At 38.0% G+C, this 25,209-nt stretch overlaps 1 protein-coding gene across 2 annotated transcripts in view; it reads right to left on the bottom strand.

Moving 5' to 3' along the window:
- The window catches only part of veph1 (ventricular zone expressed PH domain-containing 1), an 82,862-nt gene that overhangs the window by 6,174 nt on the left and 51,479 nt on the right, over positions 1–25,209 (bottom strand). Inside the window, exons 7-12 of one of the 2 annotated variants that reach the window (XM_017420042.3) lie at positions 19,270–19,490; positions 17,190–17,399; positions 15,537–15,952; positions 11,583–11,722; positions 9,247–9,381; positions 4,676–4,793 (exon numbers count right to left, since the gene is read on the bottom strand). In XM_017420042.3, coding sequence (XP_017275531.1) covers positions 4,676–4,793; positions 9,247–9,381; positions 11,583–11,722; positions 15,537–15,952; positions 17,190–17,399; positions 19,270–19,490 — 1,240 coding nt within the window. Of the gene's footprint in view, positions 1–4,675; positions 4,794–9,246; positions 9,382–11,582; positions 11,723–15,536; positions 15,953–17,189; positions 17,400–19,269; positions 19,491–25,209 lie in introns of those variants that run through there. The other variant, XR_005232622.1, reaches the window with a different exon arrangement.

Here is a 25,209-nt window from a genome sequence, read left to right as displayed (position 1 = left end):
AATAAACATACTTAAACAAGCCAGGATAAATTAAAATACTTCCTCAGAACGCCACAGAATGTGAACAATGCAGTAAACACTTTACTACAAGGAACATGGTGCATGTTCCTGTCATGTGGTACAGACGATTCCCAGAGGTGGATAATTAAATTCATTCCAAACTAAAATCCAAAAGCAGAGAAGAAAGAGACGCTTCTTTGATGTTTTGTTTTGTTTGACATTATTTCAAGTTAAATACATTTATTTGCTTTGGCCACCAGTCAGACCACATTTGTTTAAAACATAAATACATCAACTCAAAACCTTACTTTTTATGGACGCTAAAGTGGATATTTTGGCATTTGAAATGATCGAGGACTGACACTTTATTTATATTTTAGAATATTAGTTGATTTCTGCTTAGTTTATTGGCATGATGACAGTTACATTTGATGAATAAGCCTCACATTCGCTCATGATTAAAAACAAAGCAAATAGTAAATAGGATTTACCTTGATCTCTATCCATAACACTCTAACCTAACTAACAAACTCGAGGTTTGAGAACCATCTGAGCAGCTCTCCATTTACCAGCCTGAACCTCAACATCAGCCATCTTGTTTCTGTCGACTTTTGGGTTTTTTCCGAATTGTTTTTTAGTATTTTGAAATACTTTGCTTCTCTATTAGTTTTCTTCTTGTAGTGTCAACCACCAGATGTCCTCAGTTGTCTCAGCTCCTCACTCACCTGTCTCTCATTCATAATCAGCACACCTGTGGTCACTTACTAATCACCTCTCACTGAACATATACTTCCTAGTTTTTCTCATTTCTGCCAAATTCTCCTTTTGTCATGCATATCATTCTGCATCATCATTCTGGTCTTATTTCACATTTTGTCTTGTTTTAGCTATTTTAGCTAAGTTATTTTCTTAGAGATGAGCGGATGAAGACTGTGAAGTTTCAAAGATGCATCCTAAACGTAACATCTACTGGTCAGCTGCAGTTAGAGCAGCCACGAATCTCATCCAAATGATTCACACAGGGGTGTCCAACCCTGGTCCTCAGGGCCACTATCCTGCACTATTCCTTGTTTCTCTGCTCCAACACACCTGATTCAGTGGTTAAACGACCTCTTCATGTTCTGCAGAAGCCTGTTCAGATCAGGAGTGTTGTGAGATCTTGTGTAATCAGTTAGTGCTCAGAGGATGTCTTGTGAACGACCCTCAGCTGCTACCACATCACGTAGAGACTTACATTATGTGAAATAAAACAAGTTTGCGTATGTTTCTGAAGTAAAGCTTATCCTCGTAAAGTAGTGATGGGTAAATTAAGCTTTTCTGAAGTAATGAAGCTTGCTTTGGAAAAGGGTTCATTATTCAAAGCTTTCCAACACAGTCCTCTTTGGCGCCATCTTATGGCAAAATGTATGAAGAGCCACTTAAAGAAACAAAATGAAGCGCTTTATCATGACAGAGTTGAAAGCTGTTTAATATCATGAGATATTTCTGTCTGTTTTCACTGTGCTGCTTTGAGCAGGTATTTTTTGTGGGTGAAAGAATAAAGTTATGGTTGTTTATGGTTTATATAAATAAACTCGAACGGCAGAACGTCGACTTTTCCTCGCTGGCTCCATGTATCAATATCACGCTGGTTCGTTATTTTGCACTACTTCCTCTCCAAAACACACCACAAATCCCGCCAATGATTCACGTCCTTCTAAACCTTTTGAATCAGGCACTACAGCAGTGACGTAACTTCAACACTTTCGAAGCTTCGGACGTCATTGATCCTGTGACTTTTGCCGAACAAATCACGCTCCGACACAGAGCTTCTGAAACACTGTTGTTTTTTCCGATACATGCACCGGAGTTTTAGCTTCAATTTGCCCATCACTATAGTAAAGTTAAAAAGAAACAAATAAACAAATATTCTCATTAATTTTTTTGGACTTGCCTCCCTTTAGTTCTGAACACGGCGGCCAGTTGTTTCTCCAGACTTTCTCTGATAAATTGTTAATTATTTTGCAACCAGCACAACACGCACCTATAATAAGACACAAATGACTCGAACGATCTGGTGTTTGAGCCTAATTTCTATGTGAAAAATGCGCAACTTATCTAAAAAAAATGATCTTTTAAAAATAAAGCAACTGGACTTTTACTTTGTAGTTCAAGACGTTCCCATCCAGGGAGCGTTCCCAATGCATGACTCGTTCGTGAACAAAATAATGAGGAAGAAAAACAACAACAATAAATTTTTTTGTCCTGCATTGCAACCCAAGCATTTATGAAATGAAATGTTGGCAGATGGTTTTATATAACAGCATGCACATGTACATGTTCAATCTCTAAACTGCGAGCAGCAACGTTTGTGAAGAAACTGCACTCCAAGTCATTATATCTGTTTCAGAGACATGATAATTTACTGTAATTTACTGCAACTTCAGCCACTTTCATAAACTCCCATTTAAACCATTGAAAACATCATATATTACATTTTCCCCCAGTTGTCAGAACATACTGTGCCTCTCAGTTTGTGAACAGTTTTATGTACTTGATACGTTTCCTTTTGAAAGCAACATTTACCCATAGTAAGGATTTAAACAGTAATATAATTGTTAAACTACAAAGGTGCTGGATGTACATCTACAACTGACTGACTTTGGATTCAACCTGATTCAAGATGGCTGCCACAGTTAATTGACCTTCTGTGACTTTTATTTAGGAGAAGCTTTTCAAAGCTATTTACAAAGTGGGAATAATGTTGAGTGTCTTAATTCAAACACTAAGATGAGGCTGGAAATTGAATCAATCCTAAATTAACCGTGAGTCTATGTTGGGGATGACTGTCAGCTACCACTACACCACATTTTAGCTCAATAGCTGTAAAATTGACAGAAATAGGTTCTCAAATCTATTCGTGATATACTTCTACGATGACTGTATCTGTATATTAGCGCCTCAATTTAGTTACACAAACTGAACCAGGTTTTGTGCTGAGCTGTAAACAGAGTTATTTCTGCTGCAACATATAAAAAACCCACAATGAGAACATGTTGAAACAGTTAAAACTTTAACTTTAAAAACTTTCACTGGAGGGAGCCTTTAACTGCATCCCATCTGCACATTTCTTTCCTCCGACAAACAGCTTCCTGCCTTCTGGCTTCTTATTGGCTGCCGTCAAACATCAGAGCACGGCCATGAAGGGTCTGCAGGTTTAAAACTACTCATTAGTGACATTTTACTTCCTTCTCAGAAGTCAGTCCTACGCATTTTCATCTGTACACCCATTCCAATTCCATCGCTGTCTCTATAATTCTTTAGCCATAGCTTTTGAAAATTTTCTTGGGATTGAACTTAAAAAAAAGACAAACGTGTTTATTAATGTCATGATAAGTAAGTAAGTATCTATTTATCTTGTTACCCAGAATTTATCAATCTGATGAATCAATCAATCTCTGGCATTAAAAGCACGTGAATCCTCCATTTAGCACCTATTTATCTTTAAGAATTACAGTTGTTTTTTTCCCTTAATTAATTATTTATTGATAAAAAGGGTATAATGTAGAAACTGGACCTGGAAAATGTCAAATGACACTAAAGTGTTATTTAAAGTGAACCTAACCTGCTCTGAAGCAGGTAAAAATGTACCCAGCTTTGTGATACTGAAAATCCTGAACCGAACCTGAAGTTACCACGTCAAACCACTAATCCTGCTTCTGCACTGAGGACACAAACTCACTGCCCTCTCTGACCCTTTAAAGACTAAAACCTACCTGGCTGCCGCTCTTTGCTCAGGTCTCCAGAACTGTTCTAGGAAAAGATTTTTGCTATTAAAGGGATTTTAAATGAAAAACATCACACAGATGTGTCACTTTTTTACAGTAATGGTGTGGGTAATCAGTGGTGTTGAACATTAATGGCTGACAGGCTGTCCTCTGCTTCATTTCCACCTTTACATCTGACCATTTTTCTGTATCACATGCGTGTGTGTGCTGCTCCGAGCAGCTGCACACACACTGTCACTCCTCTTGGCGCTAGAGGAGAGTGTGTGCCAAACACATTTCTATACCCCACAACCTTATTTAAGCACATCTTTAACTCTTATTCCATGAAATTCCTCTTTCTCCTGCATGTTGACATGATTTATGATTGTACAGAGAGGGGAATCACACATATGGGGCATATTTGCATATTTCCTGCATGTTTAAAAGGAGCTGTGTGAGAAGAGGCGTCTCATGTGGACTCCCGAAGCCCTCAAAAGACAGAGAGGTAGAGAAGCCCTTGTAACTTCGGGTCAACTTGACCAGAAGGCCACAGAAGGGTTAAACATTGATTGGGGTGTACAAATGGAATGTGCTTGGATTTGTGTGTTCACAGTTTCATACATCTGGATTTTTGTGTGAGTTTGCCATTCTCTTGATTTAAGCGTTCACCATGTTTCAGTGGGAAAAATAAAAAATAAAAATCCATGCAAGTCTTTGTATATGAGGGCCCTGGTGAGAAGACATTAAAAAAAAACAATCTATCAAAATCCCACATTATGTTGCTCCATTTAAAGAACACAGTGGAACATTGTGTAAGAAGATAAGTGTTTAACGGTTCCACACGTAAAAAAATCACACTGACTCATTTTAAAAGTAATAAACGCTGGTATATTAATTTTTTTTCATCCTTCCTGTCCATGTGTGTTTACCTGTGGCCTTCTCAGGGTTGTTACACATGAAGCAGAGCCAGCTTCCCTCCTCCTCACTGTAACCAAAAAGGTCAAAGAAACGCACCTCCTCCAGCTGCACCTGAAGGCTGTCCAGGTCCTGGAGGGCAAACGATAAGACAAAATATTACACTCTATGTCAACGACTCAAACCCAAAGTTAAGCCTTCAATTGGACACAGATTTCAGGTAAAAAGAGCAAACATCAGAGCTTACTTTGTGTTGTTATAACCTAAATAACCGAAGTGAAACAGCTTTGCTTGCAGATAAAGATAAACCATGAATGTTTGAGGGAATCAGTCCATCTCTCATGTGGTGAAAACAGCTGAGAACGTGTTGCAAAACAGAGAAATCCCAGTCAAGATTATTGAAAAGTTCATTACATATATGGGAAAATAAAAAAACAAGGAGAAAATAGGAAGATCAGAAAAAATGATCCAGAAAAAAGAAACATAAACTATATAAAAAAAGACAAAAGAGTGAGGTAAAAAGGGAGGTGATGGCAATCTATACAGGTAAAAAAAGATAAGTGAAGAATTAATTTAAAAAAACAATCTAATGTTTACAAGGAATAAAACTGACAAAACATCTGCCAGTCTACATATTTTTTCTGACTTCTATTTAAATTTTGTTAGCATTTCCTACACTTTTACTAATCATTTCAGGCCAGTTTCCTGAAATGACTCAGTGTTGGAAAGGATGAAGAACGAAGAGAAGCAAAATGTCAAAAACCCCCCAAAAAGTCCAGTTGACTTTAATTCCCTTTGGTACTTTTCTTTTTATTGTAATCGCCTACATTAAAAAGCCTAGTTAAAATGCTCTATCCTTGTTTACAATAACTAATAAAAGACAGATCGTGAGTCAAAAAACGAGCAAAAGTGAGCGTAAACAGAGTCTAAATTTGCTGCAGAACCAACTCAGGAGTTAATCATTCCACCGTGGCAGATGAGTAAGATGGCACTCATGTTCAATGAGGAACATTGTGTCTGTGCCACCACATCACAGCTAACCATGAGCACAGAGCACATCAATATTTTGTCAGAATGAGATTTTAAAAGGCTGTGTGACAAATTTACTGCTGAGCAACAGCCTGCTGTGGACAAACACATACAAACAACGGTTAAATTATTGAAAATATAATATTTAATATGAATTGTCTCATTATAACCTCTTCTACTCTTTTAATGTGCCCCAGATTCTGCACAGATACACTTCTGTTTACTCTTTTATTTTTATTTATTATTTATTAATTAGATACAAGCTGGTAGTTATTGATTACAGGTGCAGCACAGATGCATGTATACTTGGGTATTTCAGTTTATTGTTGCTTTTGTTCAGATTTACTCCAACATCTTTAACAGATAACAGATTACCACTTGAGGTGAAGTAGTTCACAAATCCTAAGCATTCACTTAGATTGCATCCAAACTTGGCTGATGAGGTTGAAAAAGGTTTTTTTAGAAGTTACAGGAATAAAAAGATCAAATCAATAAAACTAACATGAAAACAAGTGTTTTCGGTAACTATGGACATTTCTCTTTATCGCTGCCTGAAATGAGTCGGGAGTTGTCGTGTCGAAAGGGCACAGGTTGAAACAATTCCTAACTTTGTTTCAGTCCAAACAGCTGATCAGCTCCAGCTCAGTTTTTTGTATCTCTTTGTGACCCCGCTTTCCTCCATTTTCCTCCCGACACTTTAATTGGATCAAAGAAACCCCCTAATGCAAGAAAAGCAGAAAAGGTGAAACAATACCTGTGTAGTATTTTCAACACTTTCTCAACACTTTTTTTTCTCTTTCCTTTTTCCTCTCGTCTCCTACCCGATTCCTCTGGCTGTGAAAATGACTCCACATCCCCCTCCCTTTGTTTGTCCTTTAGCTTCGCAAGAAACGTTTAAAAGCTTTTTCCACCTTCCTTTTTAAACCTTGTTTACCACCTTTTTCTCCTTTCTCCATTTTATTTCTCTCTCTGTGCATCTTTTTGTCAGTCAGTGTTTCTGAATCATTAAACATCATGTGAGCACAGTGTTGGCAACAAACATGTCTGCTTATAGATTATTCATCTGCAAAGCTTGTTTTTTACTTATCTTGCCCTAAATCTTCTTAATGTCTCTTTCTTTAATATTTCATCCATCCCACATTCTTCCTTTAAACTGACTTGTGCTTATTAGGATGTATTTTTACTTAAACAAACCTTTTAATTATCCCTGGGAGGTGTTTTATTGTTATTTAATCTGCTGCAAAGTCCTCCTGTTGCATCCATTCTCTATAATCCATAACTAGCTCCCCTTCGTGTTTTTACCTTCTGCTATCCACCTCATTGTCTCTCAGATCAACGTTTTGTTTTCTCTGTGCTATAAAACTACTAAGGTGAGCTGTCAGGAGCCAAACTTAAAGTCCCTCTTAAATCAGAGAAGCCCCATGAAGTCCTGTAGTCTTGCTTTAACTCTCCCTGCTGCTACACAAGTAACTGGGAACTGTTTTGGTCTTATATCCAAGTGTCCTACATGTGTTTCTTATTGGAAAGGGGAGAAAGCAAAGAGGAAATGCAGAGCATATGGATGAAGAGAAAGGTTGTTATCGTCTTCCTTCCTCTCTCCTGTGAAATCCTGTCTTCTTCTTTTTTATGGTGTAATTTTTTTTGTCTCGCTGAGGCTACCTAAAAAGTCTACACATTTTTTCTGTTTGTAGGGCTGTTTCAGGGATTCCCCTCCCATTCTTGTGTTCAGGTTTTTGGTTTTCTTCCTCCAGAGTCATGCTGATTGCTGCAGCTGCAGCACCAGGCTGTGACTGATTGGGGCTGAGCTGAGCCATCAGTTCTCCTTGGACGGATAACGCTACTCTGTGACCTTCATGTTCAGCCTCCTGAGTCAGATAGTTGAGGGGGCTTTATTTAGCAATGCTAATTTATTTTTTCACTCGCTCTCCCTTAGCATTTACTCACAATAATTCTAAAATTGTCGTCCTGGTTGGCTCATTAAGAGGTCAAGCATTTCGTTGGAAAGAATATTGCCTAACTAATTATCCAGTTGAAAACCTCCCTTTTGCTACATTTGTCTGCAAGTTCCACAAACTTTTTGACCATCCCCAACAAGGAGATGACAACATTTAAAGGCAGGCCATCGTTTGTAGATTTTATTTATTTTCAGTTCATTTCTGAGTGCCTGCCGTAGAGAACATTAAATTTAAAATGTGTTTTTTTCAGTTCTTTGTCTATGCAACTAAAAGATCAACTTGCTGCCCGTGACAATCCTGATTCCCTCGATTAATTAATCAACGTAACTGTTGTCTAAAGGAGAGAGCTAAAGAGACAACATAAATCTGAAAACCAAAACACAAGTCTCTACTGACCAAATCGTACCAGCATTTACCCTTCTTCCTCCTGCCACCTTTAAAGCTTTAAACTAAGATCATCTTATGTTAAGAAACAAGAGGTATAGCCATTTTGGTTAAATAAGGTTAAGTATGATTCCACACAGTACTGCAAGCTCTTGCACATTTGGCACTCAAGAGTACATGTTGGGGATAACTCTCAGCTACCACTATCTGTAAAATTGACTGAGTGGTAGCCATCTTTGTATTCGCTAACCTTGATTAGCTGTGGTGGCCATCCTAAATCATGCTAGCTCCAAAAGTTTAGAAGTCATTGATGTAATTCCAATAATTACTTTCCCAGAGTTTCATTAAATCCATCCAGATACTTTACAACAGACAGACAGACACAGACACAGGCACTTCCATGTTGCTTGCCTTTCATGACAATGGTCAATAATGATAAGGAAATATCTCCACCAGACATCTAAATACAGGAGACAGTTGTCACAGGTCTGTGTGTATGCATACTTCCACTACACATTGGTGAAGGAGAGATCTTTTTGTTGTCTAAATTATATACCTTAAACTTAATTTTGATCATTAAATAAGTTCTGGCCTATATAAGTATTGTGTCTAGGATTAGTAAACACTGTATCCATAACACTGATGTAAGTTACTGTAAGGTTCTCTGAAGTTATGGAAACTTGTGAATTTTAGAAACACTGAGACAGCAGACCTCTTGATGAACTGTATGAGTAAGCGGTACCATTGCTGTGAACACATGTGGGTACTTGTGATAAATTCAGGCTCTGTACAGTAACCACAGCTGGTACATTTAGAGTTAAGATGATGGACAGATGGATTTTCTCTGTGGGTTTAATTATTGCCTAATAGCCCCTTAGCTTGTCACATGGTGAGGGGTCTGCACAAAGAGCACCACCCGCATCCAAAAAGGCACTCAAACACACACGCACACACACACACAGCCTTTGTGTCGTTCAGTCTGGGTTTCACTCTGTAGCTCAATCTTTGCAAACACATGAACGGACATGATCACAGAGTCTGAGCGAAGAGAGGCTTTGTTTAAAGAAACACCCATTTAATAGAGTCCATATCTAAACACAGACAACACTTCCCTTTCCTTTCTTTCAGGTTTTTGTTTTTCCACACAAGTGATGACCTCATTCCCTCACACACACACACACACACACACACACACACACTCGCTCATGTCCAGTTACCTTCCTCTGTAGGGTGGCGTGCTGGGTCATGGCCATGGAAAAGCTGTGAGATCCTTTAAGCTGCGTCTTCTCCCAAAGGGAAGCCAGTCTTTGGACACACTTGTCTCTGGTGGACAGAGGGACACTGGACTTACTCTGGTTAAAAGAAAGAAAATTAAAAAATGAAGGAAAACAAAACAATACAATCTGGACGAACATAAGGTTAGGATAAAAACAGAAGAAACACTGTGTAAGCAGAAAATGAGAAAAAACAACATCTGGACAACAAAGATACAGAGGCATGGAAAATTAAAGCAAAAATGTAAATCTGTGACTCCAAAAGTGATGGAATCTCTGGAAAAATGTCAGTGAATAGTAATTCTGTACTTTGACGCCATTTGGCTGTGAGAATATGCACAGAACAACTGGTTCACTGACAACGGGGACAAGCTGGATGTTTACGGGGCCTTGTGAAAGTATTTTTACCCTTTGAACCCTTCCACATTTTGTCACATTACAACCACAAACTTCAAAGTATTTTTCAAAGACTTTGCAGCTGGAGGTGGGGAAGGGGGGGGGCACAAATGTACACCACACTTATCAGTTTTTTATTGATACAAAATTTTGAAAACCATGAACCATTTTCCTTCTGCTTCACAATATGCACCATTTTGTGTTGGCCGATCAGATAAAACCCCAGTGAAATGCTTTGATCCTTGTGGTAGTAATGAGAGAAGGGGTTGTAAAGGTCAAGGGGTGTGTGTGTAGGTTTTTCCTGACAACACATCAGTATGAAGGACAGTGATTCACACATGGCAAAGACAGTTTATCCAAAATAAACCTTTTAGCTCATCTGATAGAGGGAGGTAAACTGAGATAACTGACCTACCCCAAAAAACATTTACACAGGCAATAAAATCCCATCATAAAACCACTGTTAAACATTGAGACATGCGTGCAGTGACCAATGTGTCAAGCACAGCTGCTGCTTCAGAGAAAGCTCTCCCTTTTACCGCCAACCAAACACCAAATGAGGCAATAGTCTTAGAAGAGATCCCGATTCCCCCCCAGCAGAGATGCAGAGATTCTGAGGATCAATAACAAGATGTACTGAAGCTGTTCTGGCAGCGTGATGTGGAACATTTCACACAGAAACTTACTGTAGATGTTTGTTCTTTCCACTTCGACTCCTGTCTGGTCTTATTTGCCACAGATTGAAACACTTTCTGCATTCCTCAACATTTGCAGAGTTCAATTCTTTTAAAATGCTCAAACCTCTTTCACAATCAACGTTTTTAAAGCTCACACTCAGGACCTCTAAATGCAAAAAGTTCTACATGAAGTAAAAGAGATTAAAATTACAATAAAAGGCTCAGCTAAAGAATGTGTTGCTGGTAATTTAGTTTTTGAATCCTTTTAAGCCTTGGGTATCATTTTCAAATAACCTACACAAATCAACTATTAACTACTTTTATAATGATATGTATATGGTTTTCAATATACAATCATTATTTACTTTTTCTCAGTGACCCTATCATACAAATTAAAGGCCATTAAGTTTTGCCAAATTCAACATCTAAATATTGGAATTTAAAAGTGAACAAGACGGTTGTTTAATTCTCTTAACTATTAAATGCTGCCATAATAATGATGAGAATTTATTAAATTTGTAAGTAAAGTTATCTGATTTATCATAAATTTCTTTAACATTTGTATATAACGATGATTGTAACGCTTAGCATTATAGTGGGCCCTAAAACTTTTTATGAGCCTGAACTTTGACCCCCACATTTGAAACCCTTTTGTTCTTTGCTAAAAAGTATGCAACCACAATTATCCATCAATTATCTGCATCAAAAGTTCTTCTTCTTGGTTGTTTTATTTAAATAAAATGAAACTTAAGACTGTGAAAGTGAATTTTCAATGGTTAAATGCTCATTTCAGTGTATTGGTTTCAATACATGATTAATTTCATATTAAATCCTGAAACTCTGTCTACACTAGGGATATTTTTTTTAAAAACAGAGATTCTCTGCTGTGTGCTGTGCACCTGTTGTCCACCATTTCTTTGTGCCCAACAAACCCATGCAAACTGTTTTACAAAAAAATGTTACAATGGTTTTGGAAAAAAAAACATCTTTAGCAAAGCTAAGAATGTTCTTTCTCTATATTTTGATTTGTTGTTTATGCGGACGCTCTCTCCACATAGTGGTGCAGCGTTTAGAGTTAATAGGATATTAATATGCATCTTAATAAGAACTAGTTAACGGTTCATTTGTATGAGCTAAGATAAAGCATTGCCATGCCTCATTTACTGGTTTTACAGATGTTTTTCACAGCTGGATATTTGGGTGCACCTGTAAATGCAGCAGCATGACGTGGATCCAAAGGTGAAGCTGTTGGCTCGTCAGGTTGAAGCAGGACTTGGCGTACAGGCAGTAGAAGCCCTTCAGAGGGCAGGAGAACGAAAGCTTGGCCACGCAGCCTCGACTTGAATCTGTCACACACACACACACACACACACACACACACACACACACACAGGACCACCAATGAGACACTGATCAAAACATTTAGCAGATTTTTCTGCAGCGTCTCAGTCGTCCTGGTCATGTGCTGATATGGAAACAACCGGACGGAGACATAAAACACATCAAGTTACTTTTAACTTAAAGTCTGTTTCTGTGTTTGATTCTTAAACATGTTAAACTCTAAATGAGAGTTCAGTTACAAAGAGATTTATTGCTGCTTCACAAGTAAATCATCATTGTTATAGGGTTGACTTTTGATATAAATAAAGGAGCTTTTCAGACATTTTTTAGCCGAATGACAAGCATGTGAAAGTTCAAATTAACAAAACAAATGATGTAAGTGGTAACAGCTCTTCTGCAATATTTGCTGACATGGTGAAACTAATCTCGTTACTGTGGTATTTAAAGCAAACTGTCAACACTTTTACTAACATCTTTTCCAGTCGGATTTGATGATTAATCATTGAAAACACTAAATGAGACAACATCAAGTTGGCTCATTAGCTTCCACTCTGCTTGCTTGCTTTTTCTTTGTTAAAAAGCCAAAACACACAACTATTAATGTAAACTAATTACGAAAGGCCAACGCAGAGGGAGCGACGATGAAACACCGAGGTCGCACCCAACAAGCAAACAAAAGCAGCCTAGCTGATTAAAAGTTCATCCAGCAGCGAAGAGCCTGACTGCTGCTGCAGCATCAGCCAGAAGCACAAGCTGACATTTTTGTGTCTCCTTGAGCGTGTGGTTCATTATTCGGCTTGAGTATTTGGGTGAACTCCTCTGATAGATGGAGGGTCATCAGTTCATGAGGTCAGCCAGCAGCCTGATCACATCATTCAGTTGGGTTGATCCTTATTTAGAGACAGAATCCCAAGGGTGTAGATTCATGTGAGGAATGTTTTCTTAGTGTGTTTACATTTACCGTTATCATAGAGTTAACCCAATCTAAGTTAGCCCCCACAGCTAATTCACCTTGACCAACACAAAAATGGCCACAACTCAGTCAGTTTTACACATAATAAGCTAAATTTTGGTGTGTTAGTAGCTAAGGGGCATCCCCAACACATCCTCCAAACTCTAACAGATAATGTGAGATCTTTGACAAAGACTTTGGCGCATGCCTTCAAGAGATGCTAGTTCAGTTATTTAGATAATCATTTTACCAGAGACCAAAGAGGAGTTTGTTATTTTTCCTCTTGGTTCCTGTTTTAAGACTGTGGATGTATGGTGTAGTTTGGGTGGAGTATTAAAAGAGACATCACCTCATTTTGGTGTTTCTGATGGAGTTGACCTTTCTGTAATGTCTTAAAGAATGAAGCTAGTCATTTCACAGTGTTGTAAATGCATATAACAAAGGAAAACAGAGAAATCTAGGGTCTGATTTTATATAAAAGTAAGAATGGCTGTATGTGTTGCTGTTGTATCTGTGCCAGCGAATGCCTGCAAAACACATTTCTACACGTGATTACCTGTATTTCTCATGATTTCTATCACATTAAATATTACTGATTTATTTTTCAAAGAGCAACTGGATTCAATAAATCTTAATAAAAGTAAAAAAGGGGGATGGCAAGCTCAGGAGAAAACTGTGAAGGTTCAATTTAAATTAAGCTAATTGATTAGAAAGACTGAAAGAAAAAAAAATCTGAAATAATCAGACACAAATGGATAAAAAACAACAACTTATTAATCAAACTGTCTAATCAATTACCCCAAGATCAATAAATACTCACTGCCAGACTGTCTTTGGTTCTGTTTATAAATGCTGGTAACATACATCTTCTCTGGTCTGACCAAGTTGAGAGAAGAAGTACAAGTGTGAACACACTCTGAGAACACACTGAAACCCAATCACTTCTCTGGAGGTCTGGGATGCACATGACGACATCCTCATAAAACTGTAAATGGTGTTGTGTGCTTGGCCTCTCTGAAAGACCACCTACTTACCTAATACGACTCTAAACAAGTGTTAATTTCACTGAATTGTGCTTTTTATGTTCTTCAGGCGTTGTAAATCTCTTAACGTTGCTTATATTTTTGCTGTCTTAAAGGCTCAGCTTTATGTTCTGTTGAAACTTAAGTGGTTCTGTTTAAACAGCGCTGGGTTGAACTAAGAGTAAACAAGTGTATCACTTGCAGGGAGAGAAAAAAAAAGCCCTCTCGATCCTCGTTTGTATTCGTTTCTGCAGCAACAGTGAACAAATCGGCCATTAGGTCTGTACCAAACATTTTGTGCATTTTAAAGAACACAAAATATTACTACTAAAAAATGAAAGTTAATGGTCCCTTTAATGAGGTTGGTCTTTATGGCTAAAACAGTCAGCTTTTTCCTCTGGGCTGTGCTCCCGCTCTGCTGTCTGACAACTTTAAAAACACATCAGCAGAAAACAATCTTCACCTGGATTTCTTGGTAACCTATTTTATGAATGTATGGTGTGCTGTTGCCAAGATGTACCATAACACACGTTTAATAAATTAGCAATCAGTTGTTTTAGGAAAGTGTTTTACAGATTTAAAAAAATAAATAACTCAACTGTACTGGACTGTGAAAAGGTCTGAAACTATTTCCTATATCTTTGCATTTTGCTTCTAAGCAGCCATATTTCTGTAATCTTTCAAAGTGATCTTGATCAATAGTCCTTTAGGTTTTCTGTAGGTATTTCTTTTTGTTTTCTTTGAACTTGAGCTGTATTTTTACTCATTTTCAGTCCAGTCCTGACCATTCTCAGAGGAATTTATTTCTTGCTGAAGTCATTTAAGTCTGCTTTACAAATCGTTCAGGTCTTACAAGGTTCATAAACTTAATGGATGAACCATAGCTGTGTTGACACATAATAGACAACTTGGCAAAGAACCAATCTGTGATTTGTTCCTTTTTTTAGTCGAATTAATGAAAAACACCAAAGTTAATACCGCTGGACACATAAAATAGTGTTTTTCCTCCAATGAGAAGATTCTCAAAAAGCTTTTTTGTCCTACTTCCTAAAAACATGACTTTCAGACATTGTTGTAGGTAGTTGTTTATTTTTTTCGTCCTCATTTTTGTAAGCTCACGCTTCACAATGTGCTGTCATGGTCAGGTAAGAGAAGTGAACTCAAAACGAGAGAAAAACTGAACAACATATTAAGAAGGGAACATTTTCTGTGCACCGCTGCGACAGGTCTGATGTCATTTCTGATATAGCTTTAGTCAGAGTCGAACTGCAGGAGGTCTTTCAGAAAAATAGATAAAGTGATTGTCCAGAAACAACATATGGACCTCATCACCACCTGGACTGGTTCATCACTGTAACTGGAAGCAGATCTTTGAGATACAATATGCTTTTTAAGGTGTTTGATCAGACAGAATCATAATTTTATAGGATAAACAAACTGAGATATATTCAGCAGCTGTAACCAAAGCTCTGGAGGGATAATCATACACATGTGCTGCCTGGACAGCATTTAAATCATTAATCACAACATGCAGTTTTAAAATCAAACGTTTTCCTTGTGAGGATTAAATATGTCTGTTTGAGTTTTCAGTGACACTCATCAACCCTCTGCTGACTGGTGTGTGTGTGTGTGTGTGTGTGTGTGTGTGTGTGTGTGTGAGAGAGAGAGAGAGAGAGAGAGAGAAAGACAAAGTGGCCTGAAACTGAAGAGGAAAAGAAAGTGTATTAATTCATCTCCCAGCATTAATCAAACCCTGTCTGATCATCAGCTCATTCAGACTCAGCAGGTTGAATCTCCCCGTTTTAATTCAATCGGTCTAAAATAAAAGCATGCAGTCTTCTTTACCTTCAACCACACAGTGCTCTGGTACTGGGATCTGCCGCACCATGTCCCTACAGAACTCTTGGATTGCCTCCATGTTGTCTCTCAAATGGATGAAGAGTTTGTCATCCTCCTCCTCCTCCTCCTCCTCCTCCTCCTCCTCCTCCTCCTCCTCCTCCTCCTTCCTTCCGTTCAGCCCTCCACCTTGAGCACTTTCAGCCTCCTGTGTGGCGCCTGTGCTCGGTGGAGCTGTGACGGGCAGGGAGTCATCACCTGTCGGTTTCCTCTCAGACGATGAAACTTCACAGTTTTCAGAGGGCTGATAAGACAAAGCGTTGGAGAAGCAGCTGTCCGTGTTTTGCTCCGCCCCTTCACCGTCCTCCCCCGTGTCTGAGTTGATGGAGCGCGAACGCACCGCGTGGAGAGCCAGGCTCTTTGACCTGGAAGATCATGACACAAAAACAAAGCCCTGAGTTGCTAATCTCTGATTACGTGGCTTATTTTCCCTGTTTTCTTAACATCAGTACTTGTTTGCAACACACTACAGTGATTTATTTTCAGGGTTTAACTGGACTGTATATTCTGTGAGAATAGAATAGGTTCAAAATAGTGTGACTGGTTTTGCAACAATGCAGACAAATAATTTAATTTCTGAAGAAATGAGAGGCTTGGAGTAGAGCTGCTGCTTCTCTGCATCAAAAGGAGTCAGCTGAAGTGGTTCATGCCTTCCCTTAGAGATGTTTCAGGCATATCCTTTTTGGAGGAGACCCTGATAACCACCCAGAACCTGGTGGAGAAATGAAATATCCTCTGTGGCTTGAGAACACCTCAGGATCCCACAAAATGAGCAGTGTCTGGGTTTCTCTCTATAAACTGTTGCATTTGGCACCCAACATCATATTAAGTGGTTGAAAGTGGATGAGTGGAATAAACTTTCAGTGCATGACAAGAAACACTTGGCTAAAGAAAGTTTTACCTTTTACTTTTTAAAAGAAAAGTGCTACATGTTCATAGCCTCACAGCAGAACTGTGTCATATAATCACTGCATAGAGGCTGCAGTCCTAAAAGAGTCCTAAGCAAAAGGAAATGACAGGGAAAGAGCAGACTTTGCACTGGTAACCGCACCAACACCCTTTTTACCTTCAGGACAGACCTGAAGATTAAGTTTATTTTGCATGACCATCTGTTGATTCAAAAAGTATATTTAATAGAAATGTAAGATTTTGTGAAATCTTCACTAGACGCAGCAGAATTGACAAATAATGTAACTGTATGAAAGTTAGGGACCAGCTAGGGAAAGACCACTTTAGGCTAACCTGTATCAGAGATCAAAAACACCACCAATAATATATATGTCAAGAAATAGCACCCACTATCTAAGTATCCAAGTAAAAGTTTTCGTTAAAAATATTTAAGATATAAACAAGCCTGCTAGAACTTACAGTTTTTCCCATGAAGACTGAGCCGAGCTGGACTTTGGTTTGCGAGAGTCAGCCTGGACTGCATGATTCACGTATTGGCAACGTTCAACATGGTTTGGAACTTTGCTCACCACCAAACTAAATAACTAATTGGGTGTGAGGACCATTTTCGATCTAAAAGAACCATGTTACCCTTATAAATGTTTAATGAACAGACAAGAATGAAAATGATGTTAGTTCTACATCCAAACTGACCTGTTGAATCTCATCTCCCGTCTGTCCTCCCTGATGGCTTGGCTCAGGCTGTAGCGTCGCTGAGGAGCCGGGGAGTCCTCCCCCACCTCCTCCTCTGCTCCCACGTCTCCCATTTTCTCATCGAAAGTCTGGATTTTTACCTGCAGCAGCTGCTCTGACGCACCTCCTCCTCCTCTGCCAGCTGAAGGAGACGGACCTGCCTCGTCCACTCTTTGAACAAGAACGAAAACTCATGATCAGATTAAAAGTTACGTAAACCCAGCTTCATTTATTCTTTCTTTGTACTTTACTTTCCTTTAATTTCTTACAGTGTCACTAATGGTTTCATTTCTGTATCTCTTGATCTGTAATTGCTGTCCCTGTTTCTTTTTCCACAAATGACACTCCGCAGGTTTGCTAAAGGAGAACTGATGCCCCATTGTTGTCTTTTTTTTTTTTCCATCATCCAAATGTTCTTGAACTAATAAACCACCCGGCCTCCGGTCCACCACACACTGTTCCTATTTAAAACAGTGTGTATCACTCCCACACTGCAGCCACATGAGTCAATGTCAACACACACACACATTGACACAAACACATGCATCCTCACACAAAGTAAAATGCTGTGATTCTTTCAAGCATTTTTAACTATTACTAGAGGAAATCATTATATTGAAAGAATCAAACAGAAACTATTTTTAATGACCTATAAATGATAACAGACTGGAAGTTTCCAAACCTTTAAATCCTCTTTGATGTAGTAAAGAAAGGAATAAGCCCCCTTATAAAATGAGGTTTTGTGAAAATAAACTTATTTACTGATTTCTTTTTTTTTTCATTGTTTAATAAAAATAATTAACAACAGAACAAAATAAACCAATGCTGCTTTTTAGCCTTACTTGACTTCTGATTGGTAACTTTATATGAAAACTATTAAAACACCTCTATGACTCAGACATCTTTAAAGGTCTTAAAGAAGTTCATGGCACTTCAGAATATCCCCAAAGACACGCTATTGTTGTTGGGGCTCTGAATGAGGTGTACTGGGCAGATCGAAGGCACGCTGTATGTCGCAGATCATTTTGATTTCCAAAATATGTGAAGGTACAAAGTTACCAGCCATGATCCATCAATATTACAGACTGAAATGGGTTTATATAATTGTACAATTGGGAGCAGCTGTGGTTCAGCGGTTAGAGCAATCGTCCTCCAATGAGACAGTCCCTGAGCAAGACGCTGAACTCTTCATTGCCTCTGATGTGTGCCTTGTCAGTGTATGAATGTGATCTAAAGCACTGATTACACTCTGTAGACTGATTTACTCAGATTAGCTTTGTAGAGATGTAGTGAAGTGCTGTATGAATGTGTGTGTTTGGGTAAATGAGGGCACAGATCATGTTGTAAAGCGATTCAAGTTGCCTGATTGGCTAGAAAGGCGCTTTATAAGTACAGTCCATTTACCACAATTCTGTCCTACAGGGTCACTGTTTAAATCTCATCCTAAAACACACTTTTACTCATTGGCTTTTAATTCAGCACGAGGGTTGAAATTTTCCTATCATTTTAACGTTTTAATAATTTCCTAACTTATACTTCCTTTTAGCTTGTTGTTTGTTACTTCCTTACGTTTTTATGTACGGCACATTGGCCAGTCTTGAACTTATTATATAAACTAATGATTCTTTTAAGCCTTTATGGGCTTGTCTAAATACCATTAGGGTGTGTGTAAATTTAAACTTCCTCATCTTCATAAAAACAAGAGTCATTTAACTTAAGTAGAGTTTGACAACGTGATGTTGTTCATTGTGTTTATATTGTGAATAATGTTAAAATGTTACTAATTTGCTACTTTGTTCCATTTATTTGTACTGACCCCACTCTTAGTGTTTTTATTGGCCTTATGAGATATTCTTTTACTGCTCTTAGTTTTGTTACATTATTGTTGTGCAACACTATGGTGCAACTTTGTTTATAAAGTGTTTTATAAATAAAACTGACAATGACTGAAGTGATATAAAACAGAATGTGAAGGACTTATTCAGTCACATTAAGTGTGTGCATCAAGCTTGCGAGCTCATCGTATCTCATCGTACCCAACCTGCAATGAGAAGCAGTTTTGTCCTCCAGTCGTCGTCCCAGCAGCCTGGCCATAGCAGTGAAGGAGTTGCTCATCCTGTAGATGTCTTTGCTGCTGCCTCCCAGTAAAGATGGGTATCGGTCAGTCAGAGCTCTGATTTCCAGCAGCAGGGTGTGGTGGAAGCTGTGCTCCATGCTGCCCAGAAGGGACACCAGGTAGATCAGCGAGCTGTGAGCATGAGTCTGGAAAGGTAGAGGACAACAAAGAGCGTAAAACTGTTAGCATTATACTCTGAATTTACACAAAAAAAGGAATCAGAAAGGAATTTTATGGTATATAATCAACCATTTTTTATCAACCACTGCTGAAAGGAAGGCGATAAAGTAATTGTCTGTGTGTGTCTGTGTGTGTGTGTGTGTTGCCACAGCCAACTGACCTTAGCGAACACAAAAATGGCTATAACTCAGCCAATTTACAAATAATAAGTAAGAGTTTAGTGTGTTAGTAGCTGAAATCGATCCCCAACACATACTCTGAGCACTGCATGTTGGGCGTCTTTGTTTAGAACTTTGGCATTAACATTTGGTGTCATCTTATTGTATCTGTTAGCAAATTAACTCATAAATGAGAGGGCAGATTTCAATGAAGTGCTCAGAAAGTAATCTTTGAATGTACATCTACAACTGATTAACTTTTAGAGTCCACCCCATTCATGATGGCCTCAACGCCTGAGCAACCTTAGAACTGACAAAAATGGCAATTGTGCGGTCAGTTTTACAGATATTGAGCTAAAACTTGGTGTGGTAGTAGCTGAAAGTCACCTCAAACACAGACTCTAAGCAACAACAGATTCTATAGGATCCTGCAGCTAAAATTCCATCATTTTTAAAGATAAGATTATTTTAGTTTAAAACTCTGGCATGAAAGGCAGCAGATTTGCATTCCTTCAAAGAATGCTAGGCCTTTATTTTAAACCATTATCCTGAATTATTGACTGGTATCAAAAACTAACACAAGTACCACCGATAGTACATAATACGCCTGTCAGTAAATTGTCAGAATAATCAAAATTCAAAGTGTGAATTCCCTCACATAACAATCCTGAATACATGTGTGTAGAGTTGGAGCAGGGACAAAGTTTTTACAAAGGGCTCTTCTGTGACCTTGACCTTTGACCCAGTGACCTTAAAATCAATAGGGATCATCCTTGACCTATGAGGTGTCCAGCTGTGCAGTTTGACATTTCTGTGTTAAGGGGTTATTAATTTAGAGCTCTGAGAAAAAAACTGTCCACAGACGGACAAATGGCGCCGAACCATAATACATCCTGTCTAAAAACAAATCTAAATCACCCCTGCTTGGACCTTTTTAAATATCCAGTTGTAGTTTATATTGTTTTGCAAACGTACAGTATACAAACTTCTTGTTGTGATGGTTTAATTAGAAAGTTTTTGTATTATGTGATGATTTCTCTCTTTTAAGGTTGTAATATCTTGTACATGTGTGTAAGATTCAAATCAAAATTATTACTTAAAAGAAACCAAAAACATGACCACAGGGGAAAGGCACTAAATAAAAAAAAACTGTTTTCTGATGCACAACAAGCTTTTGTTGATCGTTCAAGTTCCCCTGAAGCCTCGTGGAATACTGCCACGTAGTTTTGCTATACTCCTTAAAGGAAACAGGAAACATGCAGCTCTGCTTTGGAGGAAACATACTTATCTGTCAAGGCCACGACAGGTAATATTTGACAGATGGTCTCTTAAATGAGCGTTGGAACCCAACAGTTGTGGTAAACGCAACACCGATGTTATAAAAAGCTCTGATTTGCATCAGTTCTTGATCCTGAAACAAGTCCAGAAGGACAGCAGCTCCTTTTCTATCTGGAAGCAAGCGCTGGAACAATACATTACATAACCACGCAGACTCCTGTCAAATGTGTCTGATGCAGTTTGTCAGAAACACCGTGATCTAATAAAGTCATTCAGATGATTAGGAGTTGATGCACTTTTTTTGGATCACTTCTGTATTCTGCGATGTTAAAATCAATTCTTGTCCTGGGATAAAATTAAATAAAGGTAAAAGACAAATACCAAACGGTAGGCTTGCCAGGAATTTGCTCTTATTGGTTATTTCTGATGTTGTGGGCTTTTAAAAGCCCTGAAAATTAGATTTCATAAAGAAAGTAAATAGAGATTTCGATCTACAGTTACTAGATTAAGTTTCCCGGCAGTTTAGGTGGGAGTTTAAAAATTGAGTCTTTTTGTTTCTAAATCCTAACAAACAATAATAAATACAAAACACATGCAGTTGGCCCCCAGCAAATGTAGAAAGTATAAATCTCTCCTCCCCACAAATAAAATTTCATTCCCGTTGGCTTTTACAATAACATTCATATTTCATCATTTTCAGCCTGCCTTTGCTTAAACCATCTGGAAGAAAAAAAACACAATTTTAACTTTTCTTTCTTTTAAAATGAAACGCGTACCCTTGTAAAAATTCACACTGTTAAAATTAGAACATTAAAGCGCTGTCTCTGTCAGACAAAGTGACCGGTTGGTAGAAAGACAAGGATAAACCGCGTTAAACGCTGCCTCAGTCTCTCAAACAGTGCTGAGACGAGAAGAATGCAGCTAAGTTTGGCACGGTTCACAGGTACTCTCAGTAGGATACTAAATTTATATACTGATCCTATAATTAGCACAAAATAAAAAAACATGACGTAACATTATTCCACTGGGATATGTAGGACTTTACCAAATGCATGAATCAGAAGCTGGCTGGCAGCTCAGGTTGCAGTTACACCACCTCTGTGCCGCAGCGCAGGTCCTTACTATGAGGACAATTTCACTTTTTAAGGACTTACTACAGTACTTACCACAAAAACAGTAAGTTGTGCAATAGCATAATGAAAAACCTGTTATGCCATGTGAAACTTTCCCCCAAAATCACACATTTCATAATATTCTTTTCAAAAATTTGTAAAAAAAAAAAACACTTCAGTGTCTCAAACGGAGCTCCACTACTTAGATTTGAGGTAAATCCATAAGTTGAGAGACCCAGGAAACTCCCTAAAATAGGGCCAAGTATTTACTGATTTTAGTTACGACTTCCCAGATTCATCAAAAGTTAAGGACGGATTCACAAGGCTTCCTAAGAGCTGCTTGTTGATTTTTTTAAAGAACTTTTACTTGAAGTTAAAGGATAAACCAGAGTGGATTACATGAAGAGGTTATATCATCTATCAGATCAGGGTTTCTAAACATTTTGTCAGGCTGTTTAAACACGGCTTGTTACTCAACAGAGACCTTCATTACAGGACAGTGGGGTTTTACTACATATTAACATAATAAAACTTAAATATGGATATTTGTTTATTTTGTTCTCCATCGTCACAAAGTTTATGTAGTTGTCCACCTTAAAAAGGAGAGTAAACCACACTTTTTCTAGTTGTTCTGACTTGTCCTGAACCAGGACTTTTAATGGTAAAATAGAAATTTTTACAGACAGAATGTGCTTTAAGGATCTTTTAATATTTCCCTTGATATTTCTTTGATCGACAAAAACAAGAACTGTGAGAAATTTTCAGCCAACTTCGTAAAAGTTTTTTTTTTTTTTTTTCTTATTTTCCACTGAAAGAGAAATATTATAATCCCCATAAGAAAAGTTGATATAAAGTTTGGTCATTACACACTTTTTAATTTCAGCCAGAGTTATCCAACTTGAAGTTAGGCTATTTTTCCATCTTGTTTTGGTAAAAATGAATTCTGCATGACTGATAAACAGCAAACATTAAAGCAGCGGGGGAGCTTTTTATTCAGGGTACAGCTAGTTTCATAGAGACGGATTGGGGATTAAAAAGAAGTGTTGAATATTTATGATTTAATTTAAAGGGGGAAGATGTTTACGTCACCATCCACTCCTCACTGCAGTCAGTTTGTCACACATTTAGAAACACTGAACTATGGATAAAATGACGCCATAAAAAGTCCAAATTATTTTGTTTTTTAAACTTTAAATCATATCAAGTTGTTCTATTTTTATGACCTGCAGTGGTTTATTTCATAAAATTCATCTGAATTCATGACTATAATAAAAATGTGAAATTTCAAAACAGTACAAAATGACCAACAATATACTTGTTTTTCAAAACAAATGTATAAAATAATTTTTAAAATGAAAGATTTTTCAGTCCTTGAAGGCACTACTTTGCATGTCTAAGTTTTACACAAAGATTTCTTGTGACCTGTTGGCGCCCAGAATATGTGTTGGAGATGACTCTCAGCTACTACCACACCAAATCTTAGCTCAAAACCTGTAATATTGACTAAATTAGGGCCAATTTTGTGTTTGCTAATGTCAATTAGCTGTGGCAACCATCTTAAATCAGGTTGACTCCAAAAGTTAATCAGTTGTAGATGTGCATTCAACAATTACGGTCTGGCCCTTTAGGGATTTTGCTAACAGACAGACAAGCACACAGCCAAATATACAGTGTCTATCTATCTATCTATCTATCTATCTATATATATATAAGAGAAAAAATAATAAATAACAGTAAGATTTAAAAAGTTCATGAATGCTCAAAAATGACTGCAGGGTTTGATCAACACTGCTCCTGCTCCTTATAGAGCTCAACAGCCCAGAGGAACTATTATGATTATTATTTATTATTACTGTATATTTACAGCAGGACTGTCAGATTGAACTTTGCCGACAGAGTATTGTGTTGCCTTCACTGGTGATATATTCTGATCTAACAAGCAATAAGTCCAGATCCACAGTATGGACTGACTCCCTTCAGGAGGTAAAGAAAACCAGTGAAAGAGTTGTGCAATCAAGTGCAAATGCATCCCAGAGTGAAGCCGTGAGTGTGTGTACAAGTGTGTGTGTGTGTTGGGGGGGGGGGCACAACACAAACCCACAGGAGGCATTCTCCACTGCCATCTCCAGGAGGCCTCTGCAGGAGGGTTTTCTCCAAAACAAGGGTTATTTTCCAAATGGTTCCAAGGTGAAGAAAGACAGGACAGTGAAGTTTGAAAAAAAAAATACCCTTGTTCGTGTGTGTGCGTGCGTGTGTGTTGGCAGGCGTTTTGACAAGAAGATTGAGGAGGAAGCAGCTTTTGAAGGAGACACTGCCCTGGAGTAACAGAAGACTTTGTTATGGTTTCAAGCCCCACACTTTCTGAGTGTTTTTCTACAATATCTGTGAATAAATGTGATGATGTGCGTGTCTGTGGAGAAAGAAAACACTTCATCTGGAGACACATTTATATTTCCCTGAAACTAATTGTTCCAAATTGCTGGTAAAACTGCCTTAAATGGAGCTGGAGAAAAGAAAAAGAGCCTTCACCTGCGTGTTGCTGTCACTTGCGTCCAAATAGGCGTATGGGAAATGTTTTTTTTAGGCTTTTTTAGTACTTTTTCATAATGAGGGGAACCTTGTTTGACGTAAGCGGTCAATAATAATACATATAAACGAAAAGTGTCCGGAGGATGAGTAAAAATACCTTTACAAAAACACATCTGTAAAGCACTGCACATACAGATGTATGAAAAAAAAAATTTCTGTAGAAAAACAGACAAAAAAACAAACATTAACATCAAATGTGTACTGATCTTATACCCCATAGAAGAGTCACACGATTCTGACTCATTTACCAACCACGGAATGAGTGTTATGTCATTTCAACATTTCCATCTGTGGTGTAATTACAAGAAAAAACAAAATTTACACCCTGTATTCTTTCTGGGAACTACATCCTGTGTGTGCAATTCGAAAATTTGTTGGGAGCCCAAAATAACAGTATGAAGGAATGTCATAAAAGTCAAGCGTGAGTTTTTTTAATTTCTAATCTGAAAATCAGATAATAGATTTTGAGGATTAGATCTGGAATACCATAAGAAATATATTTTATCCTCAGCAGGAAATGAAGGTCTTAAGGTCCACGTGTCACAGTT

Source organism: Kryptolebias marmoratus, linkage group LG2 (assembly GCF_001649575.2).
Source record: "Kryptolebias marmoratus isolate JLee-2015 linkage group LG2, ASM164957v2, whole genome shotgun sequence".
In the NCBI taxonomy this organism is placed as follows: Eukaryota; Metazoa; Chordata; class Actinopteri; order Cyprinodontiformes; family Rivulidae; genus Kryptolebias; species Kryptolebias marmoratus.
Note: the sequence above shows the minus strand (reverse complement) of the source record. Positions and strands in the feature narration are given on the sequence as shown.